At 36.0% G+C, this 18,291-nt stretch overlaps 1 protein-coding gene and 1 pseudogene across 1 annotated transcript; both read left to right on the forward strand.

The window, feature by feature from the left end:
* Positions 1-2,847: 2,847 nt before the first annotated feature.
* On the forward strand, positions 2,848-3,778 carry LOC134378388 (olfactory receptor 2J3-like). Its single transcript, XM_063097451.1, is given in 2 exon segments — positions 2,848-2,865; positions 2,867-3,778. Coding segments are annotated over 2 exon segments (930 nt in total).
* Positions 3,779-17,840: 14,062 nt separating this feature from the next.
* Positions 17,841-17,930, forward strand: LOC134379423 (U2 spliceosomal RNA; annotated as a pseudogene).
* The last annotated feature ends 361 nt before the right edge of the window (positions 17,931-18,291 follow it).

Raw genomic sequence — 18,291 nt, forward strand, 5'->3', positions numbered from 1 at the left:
GCTGATGATATGGAGAAAAGAGACTACTTTTTCTTTAATATCACCTGATTTCCAAAACTCGAGAGAGTAATTTATTCACAACTCATAAAAGAAACTTCTGGTAAGGCCTTTTTCCTGCTGTTCTAGTAATAAGAAGTTAAGCTTTAAATTTCCTCCCTTTTTCCTACTGTATTCTGTTTTTTTGTTTGTTTGTTTTTGTCCCTTGTCTCATATTCCTTTCTAATTTCTATAAGAATGCTGGAAGATGCATCATGCAATAGATAAAGATATTTCAAAGGTGCCACTTTGTTTTAGTTAATGTACTAAATTGTTGGAGCAACTGTATAAGAAATAAGAAAACCATATCTGCATCAGAGTAATTAACTACAACATGTGGGTCCATATTTCTGAGAATGAATTATCTCACATTCTAGAGAAATTTTAAAAAAGCTCTTGGAAAATTTCCATCATCCCTCAAATGACAGGTAGTCTTCACGATTTACTATTAAACTATAGCTATTTTTGGAATAGAGCCATAATTTTAAAATATTTCTCTTTTGAAAGTGTACTGATTAATTCCTGGATGATTTTGAATTGTAGAAAAACTAGATTAATGTAGCAATTGGTTGATGATTATCTGCATTATCAATACCAATAAGAATTACAAGCTCTAAATCAGTTGTATTGCTTTGGGGCCAAACTGAATGTTCCTAATTTTCCTGTTGAGAGTCAGCCAATTAACCACTTCTGCATTTTTTTTTTTGAGTTGCTTTTACAGAACAGCAACATTTAAGAAATCTCCAAAAGAGGCAACCACAGGTGGCTCTACTGTGATTTCTTTCTTCTTGTGACATAGCTTATTAGGACATATGAGAGAAAGAATTGGCCTAGGAAGGAAGGAAGCAGAAGGGATGTGGCAACATTAGAGGAGGCAAGGAATTTAGAGAGGAAAGGGATATTTATACGCTGAAATACTCTGCCTTGTCCGAATAACTATATAACAAAAGGAAGTATTAATATTTCCAACAAAAGAATGAAAACCCTCAGCAGAAGAAGAATCACCTAACAGTCATAACTATTTGTGAAATGTACTTCATTTTTTACCAAAAACTAACATAAGATTCACTAGATACAATATATTAAATGAGGAATAACCATTTTACAGTTTCATTAAATATTCAGAATTTTTCTAAAAATAAGAGAATAGAAAATATTTGGTAAATATAGAACATGATCAGAATTCAAATACTGTCCCAGTTATGGTCCTAGAGAAAAAGAATCATGTAGAAAGCTTCTTCAGGTGCTGTGGTTCAGATTTCTTACCCCGTGATACACATTTTCAACTCTAAGCATTATAATAAGGTTCCTCTCTTCAAGATTCTTTAAGCACATCTGATTGAAACTAAATATTTTTCACCCTACGTAAACATTTTGCAATTGTGACTAAATTTGATATTCTTCATCATGTCTCTTCATTATACATAGGATTATTGGGATTACAATTTTGCTGCCTGTAATCACATAAATGGAAATAGCCTGAAAATGCTGGAAAAAGAAAGTTATTTATTTGTTAACAAAAATTATGTTTCTTGGAAATTGTCTTCTCTAACTAGGCCAAGAATTTCTTCAATTGTCATTTATTCAGATGTCACCCTATGACGAATAAGAAGAATTCCATAGTTAAGAAGTTTTTTTCTATAATAAGGCAAATATCTGGACGAAATGTAAAATTTAAAAAATTTTATTTTGTACTTACTCCTTGTAACTTTTTATTATGATAAAATTTCAAACTTACAGAAGAGTTGCAAAAAGTTGCTCAAAGAATTACCATTTATCTTGTAACAAGACTGAACATTACATTTGTTCCTTAAAAGCTTTGTTTTATTCTCTATCTATCGATCTATAGATCTATCTATCTACCATCTATCTCTTTTACTGAGCCATTTGAGAGTAAGTTGGAGATGCCACGTTTCCTTACCCCTGAATACTTCAGTGTTTCATGTGTAGGAATAAGGATGTTATTTTACATAACCTCTGTACATTTCCCTAAGTCAGCAAATTTCATATGGGTGCAATATTATTACCCAGTTTATCAACCATGTTCAGATTTCTCTAACTGTCTTAATAATTTTAATAGCTATTTTTTAATGTGTTCAGGATTACACATTTAGATATTATGTCTCATTGGCCTGCTTGAATCTAGACCAGTTTCTCAGCCTTTATTTGTCTTCATTGAACACTACATTTTTGAATAGTACAGGCAAGTTACTTTGTCTCAGTTTGAGTTTGTCCCATGTTTCTTCATTATTACAGTTAGGCTGTGTATTATGGCAGGAATATTACTGGAGTGACATCACGTCCTGTTCAGAGTATCATATCACAGGCAAGTGATATTGGCTTATCATAACATTGGTGATGCAAACATTGATCACTTGGTTATGGTGGTGATTTTTTTACTATAAAGTTTCCTATTTTTCATCTTGCAATTAGCAAGTAATTTAAGAGAAGTTATTTTAAGCTATGAAAATATCTCATCAAATTTTCACTCACTAGTTTTTGTATCCATTATGCTTTCTAACTCCATAATCCCTCCTATATTTATTTATTAGGCTTCTCCTGTGAGGAATGACTTTGTCTTCACCGTTTCTTTATTTATTCTTTTATTTTTCATATCAATATGTGTTTAAGGATTCTATTTTGTTTAGTTTACTGCTACCATAATTTATCTTAAAGTTCAAATTGTCCTAGAATTGAACAGTGGTAGTCTTTTCAAACTGACTTTTGTTTCTTTTCCCAAGGTGGCTATGCTTCTTGGAGCATTTCCTTACTTTTTCCTTTATGTGATTTTTTTCCCTCAGGTAACAGAAAATGAATGATGATGGAAAACACCAATGCTAGTTCTACAGGATACTTTGTTCTACTAGGTTTTTCTAACTGGCCTCATCTAGAAGTGGTGCTCTTTGTGGTCATCTTGATATTCTACTTGATGACACTCATAGGAAACCTGTTCATCATCATCCTGTCATACCTGGACTCCCATCTCCACACTCCCATGTACTTCTTCCTCTCAAACCTGTCTTTTCTGGATCTCTGCTACACCACCAGCTCCATCCCTCAGTTGCTGGTCAACCTCTGGGGTCCAGAGAAGACCATCTCTTATGCTGGTTGCATGATTCAACTTTATTTTGTCCTCGCACTGGGAGCCACAGAGTGTGTCCTACTGATGGTGATGTCCTATGACCGTTATGCAGCTGTATGTAGACCTTTGCATTACACTGTCCTCATGCACCCTCGTTTCTGCTGCCTGTTGGCTGTGGCTTCTTGGGTAAGTGGCTTTGCTACCTCAGCACTTCATTCCTCCTTTACATTCTGGGTACCCCTGTGTGGACATCACAGAGTGGATCACTTCTTCTGTGAAGTTCCAGCACTGCTGCAATTATCATGTGTTGATACCCATGCTAATGAGCTGACCCTCATGGTCACAAGCTCTATTTTTGTCCTCATACCACTTATTCTCATTCTCACTTCTTATGGTGCCATCGCCCAGGCTGTACTGAGGATGCAGTCAACCACTGGACTTCAGAAGGTCTTTGGGACATGTGGAGCCCATCTTATAGTTGTCTTTCTCTTTTTCATTCCAGTCCTGTGCATATATCTCCAGCCACCATCAGGAAATTCTCAAGATCAAGGCAAGTTTATCGCCCTCTTTTATACTGTTGTCACACCTAGTCTCAACCCTCTAATCTACACCCTCAGAAACAAAGATGTAAGAGGGGCAGTAAAGAGACTGATGGGGTGAGATTGAGCCTGCATACTTGTGACATTAACAGTGTAATGGAGCATGTCTTCACCAATCGTTCACCCATCCATCCATTCATCAACCACTCTGTCATTCATTCGCTCTTTCGGCACTTACTGAGCATGTACTCTCACAGGCTGCAGAGTTCTTGGTACAGATATGAATAAAACACAGTCTGCCTAAATACCATTCACTCATGGAGAAAACAGCCTTGTAAAATGATGATGACACAACAGTGAATTTTTTCTAAGGCACACACATAATGAATCCAAGGTAGCATTTTTAAAATTGAGAATGAGGCATGGAATTCATTGCAAATGTTGATAAAAGAGCAGTTTATAATTCCTATGGAAGGATGACATTCCCAATTTGAAAATTTTCTAGCATATGTCTTTTAATATTTTGCTTTTTTGGCAGAATACTTTTGTCATCCATCTTTAGTTAAAGATATAGTAAATTACCTTAAATATTTTTCTTCAACATTGCTATTCTTTGTTGAATAGTAAGTATTGAGAGGAATTTTGGTCCATATTCTTTCATATCCCATTATCAATAGTAAGAAAATAAGGTTTATGTATTTATCAAGAAAAGCTTTGAAGTAATGCAGTAGAAGTAGGCATTTCACATCTCTTTTTTACAAGGAAGTGAAAAGTGTACAGGAGGTGAAAATGACAAAAATCTGTGATATATAGCTCAATGGTCATCACAGGCTAGGCATAATTAGGTGAAATAAGTGCCTAGAGCACCTGCATAACCCAACAAGCGATGGAAAATACTCATATTTGAGGCAAATAGAGAACAAGGCTCTGAAAATGACTTGAAGCCAATGGATATACAAAAAAAGTTACTTGAAAATGTATTGAAAAATTTTTGTGATAAAAGCTGTTGTATGGGAAATGTTAGTTAGTTTTTTTAAAATGTTGTTCTAATTTGAATATTTGGGGTTAGTAAGTACATCACATATTTTTCAAGTTAAAAATGTATTTTTATAAAAGTGATTATTTTGTTAGGTATATTATTATCAATCATCTCTATCTGAAATAAGTTTATTCGCAATATAATACTTTATGCTGACAGTCATATTCAACTGGAGTGAAATAAGGACCAAAGGACAGTTCAGTATAAAGTAATATTTGGCAATGCCTGAATTCTGTCTGTAACGCAAATGTCAGTTGTAGTTTTTGATGCCTTTCAGGTTTAGATATGTTTGCCTCCAGCACTATTTCCTACATTATTAAAATGAAAACACAACCCCCAACTTCCTCTCAATTTTCTGTGTGGTTTGCAATGACATTGATTCTGCTGACTTTGTCTTCTTTCTGTGTCTGTGACTCTTCCTTTCTCTCCGACTAGTCATGAACAATAATATGGGGTATGTTCTCTCATCCTTAAACCAAGAACTAAAAAAACCTCAAGAATTATGTATATAAAAGAACTTTTAGTAAATAATTTGGACCACATGGAATGAAACATTACATAAAAACACACGTTTATTTATTTATCTTTTAGTTGTACATATTTGTGAGGTACAGTGTGTGGTTTCAATACTTGAATATATTGTACAACACATAGGGTAGATAGCATACCCATCACCTAAACATTTGTCTTTTCTTTGTGGTGGTTACATTCAAAATCCGTTTTTCCTCACTATTTAGGTATATACAATCCAATATTATTAGCTACAGTCAGCCTAGAGTACCAGAACTTATTCTTCCTCAATACCTGTAACTTTGTACCCATTAATCCACCTCTTCCCAACTCCCCTCTCCACTTCCTTTTCGAGCTTCTGGTAACCATTATTCTACTCTCTACTTCTATAAGAACCATTTTTTAAAAATAGTATACACAGGAGTGAGGTCATGTCGTATTTGTTTTTCTGTGCCTGGCTTATTTCACTTAACATGATGGTTTTCAATTCCACCCATGTCTGTAAATGACAGGATTTCATTTTTTTAGTAGCTGAATGGTATTCTATTGTGTATATATATCATATTTTTTAATCCACTTCTTTATTGATGAACATATGTGTTGATTACACTTGTCTATTGTGAATAGTGCTGCAATGAACGTGGGAGTGCAGGTCTCTGTTCAATATATTGATTTCATTTCCTTTGGATGTATACTCAGTAGTGGGATGTATACCTAGTTTTTTGAGGAACCTCCATACTGTTTATTACCCCCAACAATGTATGAGAGTTTCCTTTTCACTGCATCCTTGCCGACATTTGTTACTTTCTGTCTTTTTGATAATTGTCGTTCTAACTGGAGTAAGGCGATATTTTACTGTGGTTTTAGTTTGCATTTCCTGGATGATTAGTGATGTTGAGCATATTTTCATGTGCCTGCTGGCCATTTGTATGTCTTCTTTTGAGAAATGTCTATTCAGGTCCTTTGCCTATTTGTAAATCATTTTTTGTTGTTGTTGAGTTAAAAACAGACTTTTAAAAACTTAAAGAACATAGCTGAATTCTTTGAACCATTTTGCGCTATGGAAATCTTATAGTTTGGGACACTTCATGTAGCATTCTGGTCTCACCATCTAAATCTCTCCTCCACCCACAGCTTGATGAGAGATAATTGGGAAAAATTTTATATATTTACAGTGTATAGTGTGATATTTTGAAATAAGCATATATTATAAAATTATTTACTCAAGTCAATTAACATATTCATCACTTCACATACTTATTTTTTGTGGTGAGAACATTTAAGATCTACTCTTTTAGCAGTTTTCAAGTACACATTATTATTAATTATAGTCACCAATTTGTACAATAGATCTCCTGAAATTATTTCTCCTGTTTAACTGAAACTTTTTACCTTTGACCAATATCTTCTCTTTTCCTCTATCCCTTCCCACCAGCATTCCCTGGCTATTAACATTCTGCTAATCTCTGCTTCTATGAGTTAAACTTTTTTAGATTCCACATATAATTGAGATCAGGTGGCATTTGTCTTTCTGTGCCTGGTTTACCTCATTTAGCATAATGTCCTCCAGGTTTACCATGTTATTGCACTTGTCAGAATTTCCTTCTTTTTTTTTAAGGCTGAATAATATTCAAATATGTATATATACCATATTTTCTTTGTCTATTAATCCATCACTGGACACAGGTTGACTCCATATCTTGGCTATCGTGAATAATGCTGTAATGACATGGAAGTGCAGATATCTTTTTGACACACTGATTTCAGATCTTTTGTATATATACCCATGAGTTGAATTGTTGGTTCATGTAGTTCTCGTTTTAATTTTTTGAGGAAACTCCATAGTGAGTTCCTTAATGACTGTGCTAATTTACATTTCCAACAATACTGTATAAAGGTTCCCTTTTCTTCACATCCTCACCAACACTTGTTATCTTTTTTCTTTTTCACAATAGGCATTCTAACAGATATGAGATGTGAGATGTGAGGTGATATCTATTGGGGTGGGCCTGGTCTTTTGGTCCACTGAAGACTGGGACCATGGGGACCAGCCTGGAGCCTGAAGCTGACCTAGTGCTGGGGCAGTCCTGCAACCTAGTTCCTTGGGGGCTGGTCTAGAGCCTGGGTCCACAAGGCCTCGGCCTGGAGGCTGGACCTGCTTGTGCTGATCTGGAGGCTAGGTGTTTGGAAATGGTCCTGGGGCCTGGGGCCATGGTTGCTGTTCTGGCTCTGGTTTTTCTGGAGTGGGTCCTGGTGCTGTGGACTGCAGCAAAGTCAGGTGCTCATTTCACTCTCCTTCTTCTGCAGAGGGGTATCTCTCTCACTATGCTATGCTCTTGGGTGATGCAGGTAATGTAAAACAGTTTTTTTAACCTCTTCAGAGGGTCTTTTATTTCTGTGTTCCGTCAAGTAACACAGAGGTTGTTTCTGTTATCATTTCTGTGATCTCTCACCTGGATTCCTTAGCTCTTGTGTAGGTATCTTTTTGTGGGTGAATAGTTGTTCAAATTGATGTTTGTTGGGGGATCCAGTGGTGGAAAGTCCTGTTCTTTCCCTCTCACTATTTAAATTTTTTCAAGTTTTTAATTTCCTGTACTCTTTTCTCCTTTTCTTTCTTTCTTTTTTTCTTTTCTTTTCTTTCTTTCTTTCTTTCTTTCTTTCTTTCTTTCTTTCTTTCTTTCTTTCTTTCTTTCTTTCTTTCTTTCTTTCTTTCTTTCTTTCCTTTCTTTCTTTCTTTCTTTCTTTCTTTCTTTCTTTCTTTCTTTCTTTCTTTCTTTCTTTCTTTCTTTCTTCCTTCCTTCCTTCCTTCCTTCCTTCCTTTCTTTCTTTCTTTCTTTCTTTCTTTCTTTCTTTCTTTCTTTCTTTCTTTCTTTCCTAGCAAAACATTTAAATTCTCTTTTATATGCATAGGCTTTTTTTAACTTTTGGGTTGTTATAATTATAGCATATGTGATATTGAATCCTATCCGCATTAGCATGATATGCCATCTGATTTGTAATAAAGCAGAAATCAGTTGACCTTAAATTAACACAGACATTGTTGTTTTTATTGTTTTGTACTTTCCAAAACAGTTACATCAACCATATGCAATTTTATGACAGATAGGGTGAAAAGTATAAATTTTCTCACTTTGAAAATAAGAAAAAGGAAGGGAAGAAGATAGGTGGCATGCCCAAGCTTAAACAACTTGTATGTAAAAAAAATCAGAGTAAGGACAATAGAGTTTTAGCTCTGGAGGCTCATTCTTGTGGTCAACACACCAAAAGCAAAGTAGAAGTTCTGAGATCCTCCCATTGCCAAGCCTAGATCTGAAGCCAACATTTGTTAATTGGCATTTAGACAGCACACGTGAATTTGTGCCACAAGGAACTTTACTGAAGAAATAACAATGAGGTCAGCCTTTTCCCAGTTAAGAATGGAGGCTAACCACACTGAAGCACCACCTTCTTTAGCCCGGTAAGTTTCTCCTCCCCATCCAGACCAATGTCTCCCCATCTTTGTGCACTTCATCTCATATTTAGTCCTGTGCAACATATTCCTTATATACATGCTCAGTGACCTCTTACTATTGTAACTTGGCAGTATAGGATTATTGACTCAAATACTGAATGTCATCCAGGTAATCCCGGAAAATAGCTCTGACTTCCAGCCCAGGTACACGCAGTCTCTGCTCTTTTATGCAGCCTCAGGTTCATATCTTCCATCTCAATTTTACTAATGTGGGGATGAAAAGGTAATTGGGGATCACGGATTATGACAACAATGGGAAATTAATGCAGTTGGCACTTTACTGGAAGAAATAGCTTTTCTTTTTATCCTATGCATGTGTGCATGTGTGCATGTGTGTATCATATATCACTTACCTAGCTATACATGTATTTTAAATGGACTTATAAATTCCTATTTTATCCATCACTGTTGTGATGCTGAAACTGTCACTGATTTGGTCAATGAGGACCCCTTTTAGTTTGCTTATCTGTCCTTTTGTTATGTCCCCATACTTCTTAGAATGTTTCTTTAATTTCTGGCAAAAGCAGATGATCTCGACTAATTTGACAAGTTCTTTTGGGAGATAAGGACTCATTTGCTATCTAAAGTCACATGACCACCCTTTTGCACAGCAGTGGGGTTCCCTAATGAACAATTCACCGGAAATTTATTGAATAGACAAAACCAAGAGATGATAATATTGTTGGCAAATACTTGTTCTGTTAGAACATTACATTCCTTTACACTCAGGAAATAGCATTTTTTTTTGTACTGTGTGTATGAGGCAACATTGAAAAAGGTGACTCACCTCAAAGGTAGGTCTGTAAATCCTTGAAATTTGAAGAATATTCAATTTGCCCTGATTCCTCATAAGTTTTTACATTTGAAATTCAGGATAATATGATATGACAATGACAATTCAACTCTTTCATGCCTACTCTCTTGATCTAACTTCAAACAAAATGGGGATGGATTGTGAGGAAAGGAATCTTTGAATGTTTTTGAAGATTAACCCTTCTAAGGCCTCAGAAAGACATGTTTACATTAACAGAATTTTGACTATTGATATGCACATGTAAGTTCTTAACTGCAAAGCTTCCTAGAGATTGATCCCTGAATTGTATATGTGCGAAAAGACATTAATACTCTCAGATTTGGGGGTTGCTGGGGAGGGCCTAGGAGGGACACACCCCCTGTGGCCAGTCTCTTTTGATCAAAAACAGCCTTGTCCATTTCCGTGTTATGTGTACTATGAGGTGAAAATGTTTGGGAAACTATTTATTGTCCCCCATTGCCACCCCACAGATGGCTTCTCCTGGGTGCTGGGTACATGTTTAGATTGCAAGCAGAACACTCTTAACATTCTTTGCAGTTCATTGCAGAATAGGAACATTCTGGCCATCTGAGGCAGTTTTGGTGCTCTTAAGGACTGGCTTACTCCTGTGAAGTTTTACTCTATACATATCCTGGGGAAACTGACTGAGGCTGTGTCAGCGTTGCCAGGAGACATGAGATTCCTGCCAGATCTCTATGTCTTAACATGGGAGATGGTGTAAGGGCAGCTATATTTGGATTTTTTAATTGTTAAAAGCCAAGTTTATGATTGTTATGTGTTTTTGCTAAATAGATTTCTTTATCATTATATAATGGTCTTCTTTACCTCTTTTTACAGTTTTTGGTTTAAAGACTATTTTTATTTATAAAAAGCCTATTTTACTTATAAAGTCTGTAGGAATAGCCACTCCTGCTTGTTTTTGGTCTTTTCCCATCCCTTCACTATTAGTCTGTGTATGTCTTTGTGGGTGAGGTGTGTGTCTTGTAAACAGCATATCGTTGGGTCTAGCTTTTTAATTCAGTCACTCAGTTTGTGTCCTTTGAGTGGGGAATTTAATCCATTTACATTTAGGGTTGTTATTGAAATGTATTGTCTTACTCCAGACATTTAATTTCTTTTTGTATGGTTGATTTAAATATCTTTTTTTCTTTTCTTTCCCTTTTATTGTTTGTCTTTGGTGCTTGTTGGCTTTCTGAGGTGATAAGTTATAGTTGCTTTTTCCTCATTTGCATGTCTGCTGTACCAGTGGTGTTTGTTCTTTCTCATGTATTCATGTGGTGATTATTGTTTTTCGGGTTCCATGTACAGGTTTCCTTTAAGGATTTCTTGTAGAGCTGGTGGTGAACTTCCACAGCTTTTGTTTGTCTGGGAAATATACTATTTCCCCTTAATTTCTGAAGGATAGCTTTGCTAGGTATAATATTCTTGGTTGGCATTTTTTTTTTCTTTTGGTACTTTGAATACATCATCCCAACCTCTTCTGGCCTGTAGAGTTTCTTTTTTCTATTTTTTTTTTAAATTTTATTTTGTCAATATACATTGTGGCTGATTATTGCTCCCCATCACCAAAACCTCCCTCCCTTCTCCCTCCCCCTCCCCCCCAACAATGTCCTTTCTGTTTGCTTGTCGTATCAACTTCAAGTAATTGTGATTGTTATATCTTCTTCCCCCACCCCCACCCCCGGTTTTGTGTGTGTGTGTGTGTGTGTGTGTGTGTGTGTGTGTGTGTGAATTTATTTATTAATTTTTAGCTCCCACCAATAAGTGAGAACACGTGGTATTTCTCTTTCTGTGCCTGACTTGTTTCACTTAATATAATTCTCTCAAGGTCCATCCACGTTGTTGCAAATGGCAGTATTTCATTCGTTTTTATAGCTGAGTAGTATTCCATTGTGTAGATGTACCACATTTTCCGTATCCACTCATCTGATGATGGACATTTGGGCTGGTTCCAACTCTTGGCTATTGTAAAGAGTGCTGCAATGAACATTGGGGAACAGGTATACCTTCGACTTGATGATTTCCATTCCTCTGGGTATATTCCCAACAGTGGGATAGCTGGGTCGTATGGTAGATCTATCTGCAATTGTTTGAGGAACCTCCATACCATTTTCCATAGAGGCTGCACCATTTTGCAGTCCCACCAACAGTGTATGAGAGTTCCTTTTTCTCTGCAACCTCACCAGCATTTATCGTTCAGAGTCTTTTGGATATTAGCCATCCTAACTGGGGTTAGATGGTATCTCAGTGTGGTTTTGATTTGCATTTCCCGGATGCTGAGTGATGTTGAGCATTTTTTCATATGTCTGTTGGCTATTCATATATCTTCCTTAGAGAAATGCCTACTTAGCTCTTTTGCCCATTTTATAATTGGGTTGCTTGTTTTCTTCTTGTAAAGTTGTTTGAGTTTCTTATATATTCTGGATATTAATCCTTTGTCAGATATATATTTTGCAAATATTTTCTCCCACTCTGTTGGTTGTCTTTTAAGTCTGTTAATTGTTTTTTTGCTGTGTAGAAGCTTTTTAGTTTGATATAATCCCATTTGTTTATTTTTCCTTTGGTTGCCCGTGCTTTTGGGGTCGTATTCATGAAGTCTGTGTCCAGTCCTATTTCCTGAAGTGTTTCTCCTATGTTTTCTTTAAAAAGTTTTATTGTTTCAGGGTGTATATTTAAATCCTTAATCCATTTTGAGTTGATTTTAGTATATGGTGAGAGGTATGGATCTAGTTTCATTCTCCTGCATATGGATATCCAGTTATCCCAGCACCACTTGCTGAAGAGGCAGTCCCTTCCCCAGTGAATAGGCTTGGTGCCTTTGTTGAAGTTCAGAGAGAAGTAAGTGTGTGGGTTGATTTCTGGATTCTCTATTCTATTCCATTGGTCAGTGTGTCTGTTTTTATGCCAGTACCATACTGTTTTGGTTATTATAGCTTTGTAGTATAGCTTAAAGTCAGGTAGTGTTATGCCTCCAGCTTTATTTTTTTTGCTCAGCATTGCTTTGGCTATGCGTGGTCTTTTATTGTTCCATATAAATGTCTGAATAGTTTTTTCCATTTCTGAGAAAAATGTCTTTGGAATTTTGATGGGGATTGCATTGAATTTGTATATCACTTTGGGTAGTATGGACATTTTCACTATGTTGATTCTTCCAGTCCAAGAGCATGGGATATCTTTCCATCTTCTGGTATCCTCTCTAATTTCTCTCAGCAGTGTTTTGTAGTTCTCATTATAGAGAATTTTCACCTCCTTGGTTAACTCAATTCCTAAGTATTTTATCTTTTTGGTGGCTATTGTAAATGGGCAGGCTTTCTTGATTTCTCGTTCTGCATGTACACTATTGGAGAAAAGAAATGCTACTGATTTTTGTGTGTTGATTTTGTATCCTGCTACTGTGCTGAAATCATTTATCAATTCCAAGAGTTTTTTTGTAGAGGTTTTAGGCTGTTCGATATATAGGATCATGTCATCTGCAAACAGGGACAGTTTGACTTCATCTTTTCCAATCTGGATGCCCTTTATTTCCTTCTCTTCTCTGATTGCTCTGGCTAGTACTTCCAACACTATGTTGAATAGGAGTGGTGAGAGTGGGCATCCTTGTCTAGTTCCTGTTCTTAAAGGAAAAGCTTTCAGCTTTTCCCCATTCAGGATGATATTGGCACTGGGTTTGGCATATATGGCTTTAATTATGTTGAGATACTTTCCCTCTATACCTAACTTATAGAGGGTCTTTGTCATGAATGAGTGCTGAACTTTATCAAATGCTTTTTCAGCATCTATAGAGATGATCATATGGTCCTTGTGTTTGAGTTTATTAATATGGTGTGTCACATTTATTGATTTGCATATGTTGAACCAACCTTGCATCCCTGGGATGAATCCCACTTGATCGTGATGAATAATTTTACATATGTGTTGCTGTATTCTGTTTGCTAGTATTTTAGTGAGGATTTTTGCATTTATATTCATCAAGGATATTAGCCTGTAGTTTTCTTTTTTGGTTATATCTTTACCTGGTTTGGTATCAGGATGATGTTTGCTTCATAGAATGAGTTTGGGAGATTTGCATCCGTTTCAATCTTTTGGAATAGTTTGTAAAGAATTGGTGTCAATTCCTCTTTGAATGTTTGGTAAAATTCTGCTGTGAATCCATCTGGTCCTGGGCTTTTCTTTGTTGGGAGCCTTCTGATAACAGCTTCAATCTCCTTTATTGTTATTGGTCTGTTCAAATTTTCTATGTCTTCATGGTTCAGTTTTGGGAGCTTGTGTGTGTCCAGAAATTTATCCATTTCCTCCAGATTTTCAAATTTGTTGGCGTCTAGTTGTTTATAGTAGTCTGGAATGATTCCTTTTATTTCAGATGAATCAGTTGTAATATTGCCTTTTTCATTTCTAATTTTTGTTATTTGAGTCTTCTCTCTTCTTTTTTTTGTTAGCCATGCTAATGGTTTGTCAATTTTATTTATCTTTTCAAAAAACCAACTTTTTGATTCGTTGATCTTTTGAATTGTTTTTTGGTTTTCAATTTCATTCAGTTCTGCTCTGATCTTAATGATTTCTTTCCATCTGCTAACTTTAGGTTTGGATTGTTCTTGTTTTTCTAGTTCTTTAAGGTGAAGTGTTAGGTTGTTCACTTGCCATCTTTCCATTCTCCTGAAGTGAGCATTTAATGCAATAAATTTTCCCCTCAATACTGCTTTTGCTGTATCCCACAGGTTTTGGTATGATGTATCATTGTTTTCATTAGTTTCAAGAAATTTTTTGATTTCCTGCTTGATTTCTTCTTGGACCCATATGTCATTAAGTTGAATGCTGTTTAATTTCCATGTGTTTGTATAGTTTCCAGAGTTTTGTTTGTTATTAATTTCTAGTTTTAATCCATTGTGGTCTGAGAAGATACATGGGATAATTCCAATTTTTTTGAATTTATTGGGACTTGATTTGTGACCTAATATGTGGTCTATCCTGGAGAATGATCCATGTGCTGATGAGAAGAATGAATATTTTGAGGTTGTTGGGTGGAATGTTCTGTAGATATCTGCCAATTCCAATTGGTCTAGAGTCTTGTTTAGATCTTGTGTTTCTCTACTGATTCTTTGCCTAGATGATCTGTCTAATATTGACAGTGGGGTGTTCAGGTTCCCTGCTATTATGGTATTAGTGTCTATTTCCTTCTTTAGGTCTAATAGAGTTTGTTTTATAAATCTGGCTGCTCCAACATTGGGTGCGTACATATTTATGATTGTTATGTCTTCTTGATGGATCAGTCCTTTTATCAGTAAGTAGTGTCCCTCGTTGGCCTGTAGAGTTTCTGTTGAGAAGTTTGCTGTTAGTCTGATGGGGATTCGCTTTTAGATGACTTGACACTTTTCTCTTGGTGTTTTTAGTATTCTCTCCCTGTTTTTGAGTTTTGCTAGTTTGACTACAATGTGTCTTGAAAAGGACTTTTTGGATTGAATCTGTTTGGGAACCATTGAGCCTCTTGGATCTGGAAAACCATATCTCTACCAATATCTGGGAAATTTTCTGCTATTATTTCATTGAATATGTTTTCAATGCCATTTCATTTCTCCTTCCCCTCTTGGAATACTCATGATTCAAATGCTTGTGTGCTTAAGGTGATCTGCTAGCTCCCTTAGATTTTCTTCATTTTTTAAAATTATTTTTTCTTTTCTTTTTTGTCTGCTTGGGTTATTTCAAAAAGACTGTGAGATCAGAAATTCTTTCTTCTGCTTGCTCTAGCCTGCTCTTTATGCTATTGATTGTAGTTTTTATTTCATTGAAATATATTTTCACCCAATACCATAGCACCCAGATATGTAAAACAATCACTATCAGACTTAAAGAAAGAGAAAGACCCAATACAATAATAGTTGGGGACCTGAACACCCTCTCCCAGCATTGGACTGGTCATCTAGGCAACAAATCAACAGAGAAATAGAGGATTTAAACTATACTTTAGGACAATTAGACTTGGCAAATATCTACAGAACATTACATCCAACATCTACAGAATATATACTTTCTTCATCAGCTCATGGAACATTCTCCAGGATAGACCACATATTAGGTCACAAATCAAGTCTCCAAAAATTTTTAAAAGTTGGAATCATTTCAACTATCTTTTCAGACCACAATGGATTAAAACTAGAAACTCTGGAAACTATGCAAACACATGGAAATTAAGCAATGTGCTCCTGCATGACCCGTGGGTCCAAGAAGAAATTAAACAGGAAATCAAAACATTTCATGAAATCAATGATGATAGAGACATATCATACCAAAAACTGTGGGATACTGCAAAAGCAGTAGTAAAATGGGAGTTTATCACAATAAATGCATCAAAGGAATAGAAAAATTCTAAATAAACAACCTAAGGCTATATCTCAAAGAACTAGAAAAACAAGAACAATTCAATCCCAAGATTAGTAGATGGAAAGGAATAGTTAACATCAGAGCAGAACTAAATGAAATAGAGAACCAAAAATGATACAAAAGATCAATGAAACAAAATGTTGTTTTTTTGAGAAGATAAACAAAATTTTTGACAAAATATTAGCTAGGTTAACTAAATGAAGAAGAGAGAAGACCCAAAGAGCAAAAATCAGAAATGAAAGAGGAGACATTACAGCTGACACCACAGAATTAGAAAGAATCATTAGAGACTATTACAAAAAGCAATAGACCAACAAATTTGAAAACATGAAGAAAATGGATATATTTCTGGACAAATACAAAAGACCAAGTCTGAATCAAGAAGACATAGAAAACCTGAACAGACCAATGAGAAGCAATGAGATTGAAGCAGTAATCAGCAGTATCCCAACAAAGAAAAGCCGAGGACTAGATGGCTTCACTGCCGAACTCTACCAAACCTTGAAAGAGGAATTAATACCAATTCTCTTCAAACTCTTCTGAAAAATTGAAACAGAGGCCATTCTCCCAAACTCATCCTATGAGGCCAGCATCACCCTGTTAACAAAATTAAACAAAAATAAAAGAAGAAAAATATCTTTGATGAACATAGATGCAAAAATCCTCAACAAAATATTAACAATCAGAATACACATCAAAAAAATTATACAATATGATCAAGTGGGATTCACCCTAGGGATTCAAGAATGGTTCTACACATACAAGTCAATAAATGTGATCCACCGCATCAACAAAATTAAGGACAAAAACCATATGAATATCTTAATAGACACAGAGAAAAGCATTTGACAAATTTATTTTATTTTATTTTATTTTATTTTAATTTATCAATACACAATGTAGTTGATTTTCATGTCCCTTTACCTATTTCTCTTTCCCCTCTCCCTCTCTTCCCTCCCCCATATCAACATCATATCTGTTCACTTCTCTTAACAAGTTCAAGGAATTGTTGTGATTGACAAATTTCAACATCTTTTATGATACTCTTAGCAAATTAGGTATGGAAGGAAAGTATCTCAACACAATAAAAGCCATATATGACAAACCCACTGTGATATCATCCTGAACAGGAACAAGACAAGGATGCCCACTCTCAGCACTCCTATTCTACATAATATTGGAAGTACTAACCAGAGCAATTAGTCGAGTGAGAAATAAAGGGCATCCAGATTAGAAAAGACAAAGTCAAAGTGTCCCTGTTTGCAGATGACATGATCATTTATATACAAAAACCTAAAGATTTTACAAAAAAAAATCTCTTAAAGCTGATAAATGATTTCAGTAAAGTTGCAGGATATAAAATGAAGATGCAAAAATCAGTAGGGTTTTTATACTCAAATAATGAACTAGTAGAAAAAAATCAAGAAAGTAAGCCCTTTTAAAATAGTCACCAAAGCTGACCAGAGAGGTGCCCCTGGAGAGGCCCAAAGCCCGCGGCAACCATGCACCCAATGCAAAAGTGAGACTGAACTGGTAGGCACCTAAGCCACTGGCACACACCACCCCCACCCCAGGCAAGTGCATCCCGACCAGAGAGGACCCCCCTGAGAGGCCTGAGAGCCATGGTGGCCATGTATCCCAAGGCACCCACATGGGAACAGGTAGGCACCACTGCTGGACACCCAGACCAATCCAATTCCAATGGCCCAGAGAGGCCTGGACCTTCCACCCACAGGCACTGAATTAGCTGTGCCAAATTGGCAGTCCCAGAATGATCCTAGCCAGACAATAGTGTGGAAAGAGTGGACTGTGAAATCCCTTGCCACAATTACAAATCACCAAAGGAAGGTACCAGAAATATGAAAAATCAAGAAAGTATACCACCAAAGGGGTAATAACTCTCAAGCTCCAAATCCTATATAACAAGAAGCCGCATCGCTTCTCGGCCTTTTGGCTAAGATCAAGTGTAGTATAACAAGAAGCCCTTCAAATGACTCACAAGGAATTTTGAGCAATAAATCTAAAGAAACTAAATGAGATACAAGAAAACTCAGCTAAACAACATGATGAAATGAGGAAAAGTATACAGGACCTGAAAGAAGAAATGTACGAGGAAATCAATGCCCTGAAAAAGAATGTAGCAGAGCTTGCCAAGCTGAAGAATACATTCAATGAAATAAAAAAACGGAACAGAGAGTTTAACCAGCAGGCTTGCAGAAGCAGAAGAGAGACCTTCTGACCTTGAAGATGGGCTGTTTGAAATAACACAGGCAGACAAAAAAGAAAAAGAAAAGAATTAAAAACATTGAAGAAAATCTAAGAGAGATATCAGACAACCTTAAGCGATCAAATATCCGAGTCATGGGTATTCCGGAAGGGGAGGAA

Source organism: Cynocephalus volans, chromosome 5, assembly GCF_027409185.1.
Source record: "Cynocephalus volans isolate mCynVol1 chromosome 5, mCynVol1.pri, whole genome shotgun sequence".
NCBI lineage: Eukaryota > Metazoa > Chordata > Mammalia > Dermoptera > Cynocephalidae > Cynocephalus > Cynocephalus volans.